Here is a 12,459-nt window from a genome sequence, read left to right as displayed (position 1 = left end):
CAATTACAAACGGCTGTACAAGTATTTACAAGAAGCTCAACGCATCGAGAGTGGCTAAGGGGCATACCATTGTTCAGTAGTGATTTGTGCATTTCGATGGGTCGGTCGAAAAACGCAGCTTGACCCTCCTGTGCTGCTGGACATTATGTGCAACGCAGTGAAACAAACCTGGCAGAATGGCAATGTCTGAATGGACTCGGGCCAAGCTACAGCGATGGTACATACTCCTGCAGCTTTTTGATGGTGGTCTTGTCCAGAGAACACAGGTCAAAGTCAAATGTCTTATCAGTGACCTTGAATGACCCCGTTTCCCCTATCAGGTCAACGACCTGTTGGAGCTTATCCCTGTCCGTGAGCTTCATCAGTCGCTTGTGCAGCTCCACAAGTTCATACAGGTAGTCAATGTTACTGTTGTGCGACTTCTGTTTGCCGTCCGCATTTTTCGGCTTCTTCTCTGCCTTTGCGCCTTTCTTGCTGGTCGCGCTCGATTTCTTGCTCGACACCGACTTGGCTGGAGGGGTGGGCTTGGGCTTTTCAATTTCCGGTGACGGCGAACTGTTGCGACTGTTGCCGCTGAGGTTACTGTTGCTGGATATGGAGTAGTGGCCCGGCGAGAGGGAACTGGGGTGAAATGTTCTCCCCATATCGGGGTCATCGTCATCATCTAATAAGTCCTTCATGAGCATGTTGAGGGTACCGGTGCCCCCTCCGCCTCCCCGGATGGTTAAGGAGGAGATACTGGAGCTGGGGCTGTGCGCCTCATTCTCTGCCTCCTCCGTGCTTAGCTCCGCCTCAAACTGTGGCAATTCCTTCTTTGGCTCCTTCTTAGCCTTGGGCTTTGGTTTTGTCTTGGTGATCTCAGGAGCAAAAAGCATCTGATCAGCCGCGACCTTGGCAGCGTTGGCGGCAGAACTCTTTTTCACCTTCGTCGTCTTGTCTTTACTTTTACCCCCTTTGTCACCCGTGACCGAATGTCCCTTTTCGCCCGACAGGGTCTTGTCAGTTTTCGATTTCGTTGACTGCTTTCCGCTCACGGAGCTCCTGCCCTCGAGGGGTGCATCATCTTTCTGCTTTTCCTCCTTTGTCGACGTGCTCTGCTTCCTCTTCTTGGCTGGCGTCGCGGACCCCGCGGGAGACTGCTCCGACAGCTGCCTCTTCGGGGCCTGCTTCCCACTTTCTTTGGAGGTGCCCTTGCTGCTTGGCTTGCTATCCTTGCCCTCCTTGCTCGACACGGGCTTGTTCTCACTGCTGCTCTTTATGTCCTTGGAGCTCACTTTCTGACTGACTTTAGAGTCTTTGGGACTGGGCTTTGGTTCCCTGGGGCTAGCCTTGGGCTCGCGGGGACTCGGCTTTGGCTCTCTAGGTGCCTGTTGCTTTGGGTCTTTAGAGACTGGCTTAGACTCTTTGGCCGTACCTTTGCTGTCTTTAGAAGTGGTTTTGATGTCCTTACTGCCTGCCTTTTGTTTTCCACTATCTTTGAACTCCTTTGGCTTTATGTTGCTGCTTTTGCTGACATCCTGAATAGAGAAAAAAAGGAAAAGAGAGAGATCAGCACGCATGTTTCATGACTAAATATAGAATTCAGAAATTAATTCTATATGGTTATAGACAAAGGAGTGGGGGAGCTATAGCTCCTCTTAAAATGCAGTACCACTCTGTGTAAAACAGGACTTCAATGAATTGTTCGAGAGCTTGCATGGTGATATAAATGAGGATGATAGGTTTGAGGTAACACCATGTGTATGCAGTCCTTGAAAAGACTGTTGTTTGGCAAAAGAAAACCCAAGAAAGAGAAAAATGAAGGAGGGGAGTGATATAGGGAGAGTGTCATTATTTCACAACTCTGGTTTATGTGAAAATGCTTGAAAATGATGTATGGTCAGTAACTCATGAACTATGAACTAACTATGAACTAACCCCTGACCAGTTACATCTGTAGAAGTCACTGTTACTACAAAAGGGTAGGTAATCTACACACTACAATAGTTTGACACAAAGGAAACAAGTTATTTCTATTCCTATATTGCACCGGTTAGCGAATATGTGCATTGAAGCGTACACTTCCAGTCGACTCCAGTCGACACTCTTCGGCTGTGTGTGAACTTACATAGAGATCAGTGATGAAGCTGTACACAATTCGTTCCTGGGATTCTTGAATATATCTGAGCCAGGCTAGCCTTCCAACTCTGTGGTATATTAATACCATTGTTACCAGGTGTCTAAGCCCACCTTGCACTGTGCAATTTTGGCACTTAATAACTCACATAAAACACACAATGCCTAGAAAATGTGGGGCAAAAAAAAGTGACAAAGTACAAACATGATGAATGACCTTTGATGTTGTTGATGAGGTTGAAGTCGACCCAATGGATTTGGGTTTCTTGGACCCCTGGAGACCAGATGAGATGAGACCAGAGCGAGGCTTGCCTTTGGTAAAGGCAGAGGGGTCTGTGCTGGGCGTGACTGAGGAGGGGGTGCTGGGCTTGCCCCCTGTGCTGGCATTCAGCTTCAAGGTTGTGGTAGGAATTTCCAGATCAATGACTCCCACCTACGATGGAAAAAAAAGGGGTTGCAGAAGTTACAAAACAAAACAAGACACAATGAGAATGCCTTTGAAAAGCCCAGTTTATATCTGAAACAACTTTGTCAGGTCACGAATGAGTATTAGAGTCACAGCTCATCTTAGTGATTTTGAATATGTGCAAGTTCAGATTTGATTTCAAAATGAGCAATGATCCTGTGGTGCACACACATAGAAAAAATACAACTTTATTACATCAATGTACTGTAAACCAGAAATATTTGCAAATTGGAGCCAACAGTTTTTTTTTTTTTTTTTTTTTTGGTGGCATGAAACTTTCTTGAATTGCCACAGGCGTTCAATGAATATGTAGAAATAAACCTAGAATTTTTGCATGCATTTGACCTTGCATTATTACAGTATTAACACTGCTGTCTCTATTTCTTTCAGAGTAGAGAGTAGTTATGTGTACTGCCAAATGCACAGAGTGATTAGAAATTACTGCCATGCAAGTGGAAACCAATATTGAATTGCACTGAAGGGGGGGGGGGGGGGGGAGAGCAAAAAAGATATTTACCCCTCCAGCTTTCAGCAACTTGCGGCGGAAGTCCTCCGTTGGGTTCCTGAACGTAAGCTTCTCGCAGCGGATGTGGTTGACTGGTGGCTGCTTCGGCATGTGGAGGAACAGGTCGTACTGGAAACGCACCTTCTTGGGCTCCTCCTTGTTGCGGAAATAGACGTCTATTGCCATCTCAAAGCCAGCGTACCCCGACTGAGATATCTCAAATGGTGGCTCTTTGACAACTACAGGCGGAACGACAGACAAGGAAAGTATAAAAGAAACAACAACACACAAACCAATAATGACAATAGGCTGAGGGAAGAAAAGGGGGCAGGGATGGGTAGGGACAGCGAATTTGGTACAATGACCTCAAGACACCTTTCTCATTAACAAGGGTTTCAGCATCAGAATCGTTCAGCACTGATACCTATCAGTGAACGAATGAATACCAAAGCTGGAATGGGCACAGTGATGTCACTTGTAAACTTTGCAATTCCTGAGAAGCAGAAACTTCAGAAGCTAACGATGTTGGGAATCCCACTGAATGCGAGAAGCTACCACACCTGTCAGTCTTCTACAACTGTTGGTACTGAGATTACCCTAACCCTTCCAGACCCACCACCTGAAAAAGCCATTGGCAGAGTGCTCAAACCAATTGCCTATGATACTGCCAAGGTTAATCCTGTATGTGCCAGGCACAAAGCTTTTTCATTAGCATTCAACAACCCCTCCAAACTGAGCTTAGTTGCTAAGTTAGCAAAGCCACTCAGGTGTAGCAATGTGCCTCAGCCCAGTGAGAAGGCAAAACTGACAACAAAGGGATTAGGGGATTTTTAATTTGCATTGTAGCTAATCTCTATTCAATAAAAATCAGTTTCTACTCATCCGTGTCAATCAGCAAAGAAAGCACTCCAGTATGCATGCCAATTGTCGAATAAAGCACAATTAAAGGGATCGTAATTTGTATAGTTTTGGTTGAGACCTAATTTCAGGTTTCTTACATTTTTTTGGTGAGATAAGGAGAAACCTCTTACGAAATAGGAAAGAGCATGTAATTCTATGAGGAATTCAACGTTTATTTGATGAAAATTGGTTTTAAAATGGCTGAGATATCCAAAACAGAGCAATTCTAATGAAGTGTGGGACCCACACTTCATTACGATCGCTTTGTTTTACTTTGTTTTTGGATGTTTCAGTCATTCCAAACCCAATTTTCATCACATAAACTTTGAATTCCTCTTAAAATGGTATGCTCTGTACTATATCATAAGTGTTTTTTTGGTATCTCGCAAAAAGTTAAAAGCCCAATTCTCATCTCCGCCAATACTGTACTTAAGGTTAAAACAATCCTCAAAAGACTGATGCATCATCGCTTATTTTCTGGTGAGTTTTTGTTCATATACAATATTCTCTGATCATGTTCCACACAAGACTTGCCAATATTACAACATCACAGGATTAGGCTTTGTAGCAAAGGTATACATGTCAGACTCTACTTTACACAGCAGGCATGTCTAAAATACAAGAAAACTGCTGGAGTTGAATCTTGAACATTAAATCACAAAGTTTGGATTTAGCTTTCATTTGCACGGTCTTCAGAAAGTAAAGTGGCACAGAATTATAAATGGATATTTGTAATCATCATTTTATCTGATTTTAATGTAAATCATCACTTCACATAAACTGTAAATATCTACCAGTATGTAAAAGAGACATAAATGTCCAAGTGGTGCTAATATTCTGTCTATGAGTTTTTCAACAATTTGTGATGATCGAAACATTGACATTTTCTTGACTTCAGGACGTCTATGAATGAATACAGCATGCAGTAAACATGGTGGCAAACTAATTTTTTTTCCTCCTGTTGATTCTCACCTCTCTTGGGCCTCTGAAAGCTCTCGTGCAGCTGGAACACCACCTTGTCCACAAAGTGCTCTATGCTGCTCCCCTCTGGCCCACGCACGAACATGGTCCAGTCGTGAGTGAACCCCTCCTGGGTGGGCTTGGCTCTGATGGTGGCCCTGTGGCCCAGCTCTAGCTTGACCTGCACGCACTGGACATTCAATCACATACAATTGAAATTTGATTTTAATTTGAAAATCAAAATTGAATTCAAATTAATTTCTCATATTTTGCTACAAAATACAATACATATCACTGGACAAAATTATATGAAAAAAAAAATCATCAAAACATGAATCAAATTACAGACACTAGTTACAGAAGTAGATGCAATGGTGTGTGAGCATACAAACAAGAGGAGTGGGGGGGGGGGGGGTAACAAGTTAGAGAGGGGCCAACAAATTGAATTGACTTTGCATAAACTTTCACCAAACTCAGAAGGAATCAATTTTACAAGTAGGGATGACAATGTGATCTACAATGTACTATAGATCAGTACCAAACCCACATACATGTATTAGCTCACTTATGTTGTAATTTCACTGTTTATATGTCATATACTAGTCTATTTTCCCTAGCTGTTTTTAAACCCAATGATTTTCAAAAAGATGAATGATCTACGTAAATACTGTTTTGTTTCATCAGTACATCACGGTTTACTTTGTATTGGCCTGCAAACTGTTACTAGTATTTTAAAATTTCATATGAAGCACTGTAAAAATGGGAATTGTCATGCATTCCATGCAACCAGAAACCAGCCCGAAAATAAACGCAAGCGAATATTTTTGCTTGCTATATGTTCCAGTAGTTCATGTCTTGATTCCGTGAAATTAAAAACATGCGAAACTCATCTTACCCAGCCAAGTACGAAAAATTAGTCACTCACATCCACTTTTATAGTAACGGTACATAATTATTGTATTCATAAGAAATGTATCAAGTTACAGCTCTACTGTGAAAATCACTTGGTGACACCACTACTAGTCAGCTGTAAACCTGCATGTTTTTTCTTCCTACGCAGGAAGTTGGCGGAAGACTGTATATATGGTATTACCAAGTGTTTCTGAGAAGTCCGATTAGTCATGTGTAGAGAGATAGCACTAGTATTTATGAGAAGTCTGATTAGTCATGTACATTGTGTAGCTTAAGAGAACGATCAGATTTGTCATTTTGTGTGTGTGTGTGTGTGTGTGATATAGAATTGAAACTAATCATTCAGTGATGAAGGTACAATCTCTTATCATTTTTTTTTTTAAAATGGTACATTATGGTTATTTGGCAGCTCTAACAACTGAAACAAAATATTTTGAACAAGAACTGCACAGAATACATGTCTAGTTTCTTTCTCTCCAATGTCTTCTCTGATTATTATTATTATTATTATTATCATTATCATTATCATTATTATTATTTTTATTATTATTATTATTATTAGTAGTAGTAGTAGTAGTAGTAGTAGTAGTAGTAGTAGCAGTAGTAGTAGTAGTAGTAGTAGTAGTAGTAGTAGTAATAGTTATTTTTATTATAATTATTATCATTATTATTATTACTATTATCATCATCATCATTATTATTACTATTATTATCACTATCATCATTATCATTATTAGCATTTAAGACAGGAAGTGAAGGGAAAGTAATTTTTTTTCTATGACTTCATAATTTGATGATAAAAATGTGTTGCTTTCCTTTTTGCTATGCCATGCAGTAAAGCCATCAAAAAGAATACTGCTGTTAATCTAGAGTTTTGAAAAACATTCATAATTCCCTCCCCCACCCCCTCTCCCATAGTCGAACAAGCTCAAAAGAACAAATGTTATGGTCACACACTTGAACCCCCTGTAGAGGAAGAAGAACAGGTACAGAAGATATAAATTCATAACACACACACAAAAAAAGAGAATTTGCTTTCAGTAGAGTCAAATATTGGATCAAAGGAAAATTCAGTCTCTTTCACCTGAAATACACAAGAACTTTACTTTACATTAGTGAAAGTAGCAAATTCTTCACATAAATCTCGCAAGGCAAACTTGCATCAGATGACAGCAAGTGCTACAAGTTGTACATACAACTCCAGTGCACTGACCTTGTTTTCTACATCTGTACATATATATTATACTAGTGCATGTGTCTGTTTAACCCAATATAACTAGTGGGTCCTAATTGAATGACAAGAGAGTCCTCATTTTTGTCGATGTGTGTTCATGCGCCACGAAATAAATGAGTGGGGTTCATAGATAAAGCAATAGCATAACAACTGGAGTGTTTTTTCCTCTGGTATCAGTGCGCATAATTCTCAGATATTACTTGCAAGCAATGAAGATCAGATTATTGCGGGGACCGCAGGTGGATTTTGACTAGCTACATGTGTATAGCCCCACTGTCAAAACCGAACATTGGCTATTGAAACAGCAATGATCCACAGTGGAAATGGGATGGCACACCCGTGCCCATACACAGATTAATGCATGAATTCGTTTAAATTGTTTTGTAATACCTTTGCTCTGTATTTCTGGGTAATATCTGATCTACTGTAAAAGTGGATATTTTCGCGTGACTAATTTTTCGCGCTTGGCCGGGCCGGAAGAGTTTCGCATGTCTTTAATTCCGCGGAATCAAGACATCACGCACAGGCACATATGGCAAGCAAAAATATTCGCGTGCTTTTATTTTCGCGCTAGTTTCTGGTTGCGCGAAATGCGTGAAAATTTGAACACCGCGAAAATTTCCACTTTTACAGTAGATAACATAATGGGAAGTGAATACAAATCGTTGACAAAATCCTTGTTAATGTCAAGTTATATGTGAATACTTATTGTTTTATCATTATTATCATTACTACTACTGCTAGTCAGTGCGCTACTACTACTACTACTACTACTTCTAATAATAATAATAATAATAATAATAATAATAATAATAATAATAATAATAATAATAATAATAATAATAATACATATAATTTCTATAGCGCCATTCTCAACTCTGATTAAATGCTCAAGGTGCTTTACATCAAAGCAAAAAGACTGAAAATACAAGTACATACACCGTAATAGAAGAAGATGAAAAAGAAATCATGAAAGTCTGTCTTCAAAATGCACTACTAAACAAATAGGATTTTAAATTATGGTACTCCTAAAAGATGTTATGGAGCTTGAGTCTTTCAGCTCACGAGGAAGTGAATTCCACAGTGTTGGTCCAGCGTGAGCGAAAGCTCATTTCCCCCAAGATTTCCTAGAAAACAGAATATGTAAGAGACCAGAAGTTGAGGATCAAAGAGTTCGTGTAGGTTGGTATTGACGAAACAAACAAACATTGTAATCAGGAGCTGTTCCCTCGATAACATGATAAACCAGAAGAAGTATCTTAAACCTAATACGCTCCTGTACAGGCAACCAATGAAGACTCTTTAGGATAGGGGTGATATGACTGCGTTTACTTGACAGAGAAACCATATGTGCAGCGGCATTTTGTAGCTTTTGTAATTGGGCAATTTGTGAATTTGGTAGATTGAAAAACAGACCATTACCGAAATCAAGGCATGAAGATATAAGTGAATGAACAAGTTTTTCCGTTGCAGAGCGAGTCAAAAACTTGCGAATAAAACCAATATTGCGCAACTGATAACAGACTGATTTAGAAATGTTGGTGATTTGATCAGACATAGCCATGTGAGAGTCAAACATAACACCCAGATTGCGGCATGACTTTGACAGAGGGATATCGTTACCTACAATAGAAATGGAATTAATATCCAACTTATTCAAGTGAGATTTGGAACAAAAAAGGATAAATTCACACTTGCTGTGGTTTAGAAGCAATGAGTTAGACCTATCTACCTTCTACTATGACTATGACTATGACTACTATTACTACTACTACTACTACTACTACTACTATTAGTACAACTAAGTACTACTACTACTTCATGGAATTTGAAACTTCAATTCATCAGCCTCAAAATGATACCAAACATGTCAATATTAGGCAAAGATGAAATTTTGCCTTCTAAGGGGACCTTATCTTGGACTTGCCCACTATTATTGTTATCATCATTACTACTACTACTACTACTACTACTACTACTACTACTACTACTACTACTACTACTACTACTACTACTACTACTACTACTACTACTCACATACATATATGGAGTGAACAGGCCAGAGAAATTGAAAAGCATACAATTTTAAAAACTTTGACTCTTGTAAGAGTCATATAACACTTGAGTTAAAGCACTTTCTTCAGTCCCAAGGACTTTGACTCATGTGAAGTTATATATGCACTCATTCTCATTCTGACGCTGTCACAAAGGTCATAATAGAATTAAAAACAAAATCAGAATACTGTTTGATTAAATTTCACAGGCACATGTGTTTTGTTCATTGTACATGTACAATGTACATTGCTTTCCCATTTTCTACTACGCAGTAAAAAGATGTAAATGTTGTGTAAAGAAAAATGAAAAGCATATGGCAACATATGGACAGCTTGACATAAAGAGAAGGGAGGGGATGGTATGAAAATTTTCACATGGAAATGCAGAATTCAAAGAAGGACAAAAGGGATAAAAACAGGTAAAGATAGAGTATGACGGAGTACAAAAGACGAGACAGAGACACAGAGAGACAGACAGACCGAGAGAAAGATAAATAAAATAAAAGATACCTGTAGATGGAGACAGGACAGAAAGAGAGAGTAACTATAGGTTCTAGTAAAAAAGAAAAAAGAAAAAGAAAATAAATGCAAACTTTTGAATGGGTGAAACACACACACCAACAATTGATCAAAGTCAAGTCAATTCTTTGCATAAGGAAAGCAATAAGGCTACAGGAAAACTTATGGCATCCTACACTCAAACAGTGAACAGTAATAGTATTTAAACGTAATTGTATGTTGTTGTATGGGCCTATGGAAGTGTATAAGATGTCAAATATCACGCCTATGAATTTCATACCGTATCCTAAATTGTCTTGTCTGAGTAATGAGGCTCTAGGAACATTCAGGGTTGTCAGGCACAACCTTTGTTCTAAGGGTATGCATAAGATTTGAATACTAGCATACAGTTATAACTTTGAAAGTAAGGTCTTCATCCGAATTAAGTAACTGTCCAAATTAAGTTATTATCCCATGCAAGAGAGATCCGAAATTCATCCAAATACTACAGGAAGTCTGATACATTCCATCACGGAAATCACACTGCATCTTGCACAATAGCACACTTGTACTAAAGTTGTAGTTGAATGTCACTAACATTCCATTAAAATTGCACCTGTAGTTTCCATGCTTTGTAAGTTAAGTCTTTTGTTTCTCTATTTTTGCATACTTCTTTCAATAAACCTATGACTGCATTTTGGAGTATGTTATATTGAATCTCCTTCCCTCGGGATGAGGGAAGAAATATGAAAGGGAAAGGGACACTGCACAATGACATACTGTAAAAGTGGGAATTTTCGCAGTGTTGAAATTTTCGCGCATTTCGCGCAACCAGAAGCTAGCGCGAAAATAAAAACATGCAAATATTTTTGCATGCCATGTGTTCCTGTAGTCCATGTCTTGATTCCGCGGAATTAAAAACACGCGAAACTCTTCTTACCGTGCCAAGCGCAAAAATTAAGTCACGCGAAAATATCCACTTTTACAGTATATCTCTACAGTCTAGAGTTCTTAACCCTCTTATTACTCATGTGACACATCATAGATCCTGATCAATACTTGAGACAAAGTAAATTTCATTTGGATGACTCTTAGTCTTAGCAAATACTTCCTCTTTCTGAGTGTTATTCTACTCCAATAAATCTAGTAACATTTGACCAAAATAAACAGAAAAGTTGATAGGGTGGCTTGAGTGACAGTGTTGTCTGTGAATGTTTATACTCACAGGTGCAGACAGAAAAATCTGTCCATCCAAAAGGTGTTTAAATATATATATATTACATGCAATTATTTACTTTTACAGTTCTCCTCTGGAGGCCAACAGAATCCTGTAATATTGCTGTGGGGAATGCTTGACCATTGTACTTATGGACATAAAGGGTGAGGTACAATACCTCACCCTCCTCGCTTACGTCTCATTCACAGTCCTAGCTCATTAAATTTAAACTTAAATGGTAAAATTAACATCTCATAAATTTAGATATAAATATTAAGTGTAGTATGTGCCCAAGAACTGTTTGAAATATCAAAGATCTGGGTGGAGTTTTCATGGAAAAAGACACAACTATCAGCTCGTACACACGCTAATTACACGCTCACAAGGTGATAATCAAAGACAAAAGAGAAGCGCACACACTGCACTGCCACTGCTGCACTGCATGCGCTTGTAGTTTGTAGAGTGTGTAAAAGTACTCTTTGGTTTCTGTACTCGAGCATCCCCCTACAATACAATATTGGGTAGTATGAGAGCCTTCAGCCTGTAACGGGGTAGGAGAGGGATTCTGTCAAGCCAGATGGAGTCTCCGCTCCGCATACCATATCTTTGACGATAAATACAGACTGCATGATCCGATCTTTCGTTCTACTTGGAGTAGATCTAGTTATTTCTATCACTGGAATGGTGCACAGACAGACTAGGTCTACCTACCAAGCCGAGCCTACAGACACTCCTGTCTCCAGTCCAGGCAGTGCATCTAGCCGCAGTCGAGGAGCGGAGCTCGGAGCTTTGTTTAGTCATTTGAACCATGCACAATGAAAGAAAAAATGAGACAGAACTCTGCAGCTACATACGGCACATCTAGCTAGGCAGATAATACATAATGCGTGGGCATATTCATGCCTTCGTTTCAGTTCATTCGTTTTATTTAGGACTGCTTCCCGTGTCACATTACGCAATACCATAACCACACAAATTATGCATATATGGGACTAAGCTGCAGGGTATGATACACTTAATGACCCACCATGGAAATGCGATAATATGACTTCAGTTGTGAACATAATGTAACATTTATCCACACAAACAGCGAGAAAATGCTTAAATTTTGCAACGTCTTACCTGTGTGGTCATTTTGACCGTAAATCACGGCCTTTTTACTCCCAGAATAGGATGATACCGACGATTGGCGAGCCAATCAATGGGTATGACAGAATCTCCGCTCCGCCACCTTCGGCCAGCGTTTCCCTTCATTAGAATAAACGTAAAAGACAAATCGCCCCAAACACACGGCCTCGAAGATATGAACAACTCGACCCTGCATTGAAAATGAACTTGACCTTTTGTACCGTCGCTCATATTTTGCGCTTGTTTGGCGGGGAGGTTATAATTGTTTTTTTCTTTTTCTTTACTAAGTACGGTATTGATCATTTATATTTTTTTCTGTACAATAATATCTAATGGTTTTACATCAAAATGCACCCAATAACTATCCCATCACAACTGTCAATTAAAGATAAGACTTATTATTCGTAGATTTACAGTTGGACGACGGTATGAAGAAATGTAAAAAAAAAAAAAAAAAATCCACAAAAATGT

General features: G+C 39.3%; 1 protein-coding gene across 1 annotated transcript; it reads right to left on the bottom strand.

Annotated features, from left to right (window-relative positions):
* Positions 1 to 206: 206 nt before the first annotated feature.
* LOC140230910 (uncharacterized) lies at positions 207 to 12,108 on the bottom strand. Its single transcript, XM_072311051.1, has 5 exons — positions 11,983 to 12,108; positions 4,959 to 5,136; positions 3,099 to 3,325; positions 2,333 to 2,548; positions 207 to 1,517 (listed from the first exon to the last, which is right to left on the bottom strand). The coding sequence occupies exons 1-5, from the start codon at positions 11,992 to 11,994 to the stop codon at positions 207 to 209; spliced, it is 1,944 nt and encodes a 647-aa protein (XP_072167152.1). The 5' UTR covers positions 11,995 to 12,108.
* Between the last annotated feature and the right edge of the window lie 351 nt (positions 12,109 to 12,459).

This window comes from Diadema setosum, chromosome 7 (genome assembly GCF_964275005.1).
Source record: "Diadema setosum chromosome 7, eeDiaSeto1, whole genome shotgun sequence".
Lineage (NCBI taxonomy): Eukaryota > Metazoa > Echinodermata > Echinoidea > Diadematoida > Diadematidae > Diadema > Diadema setosum.
Note: the sequence above shows the minus strand (reverse complement) of the source record. Positions and strands in the feature narration are given on the sequence as shown.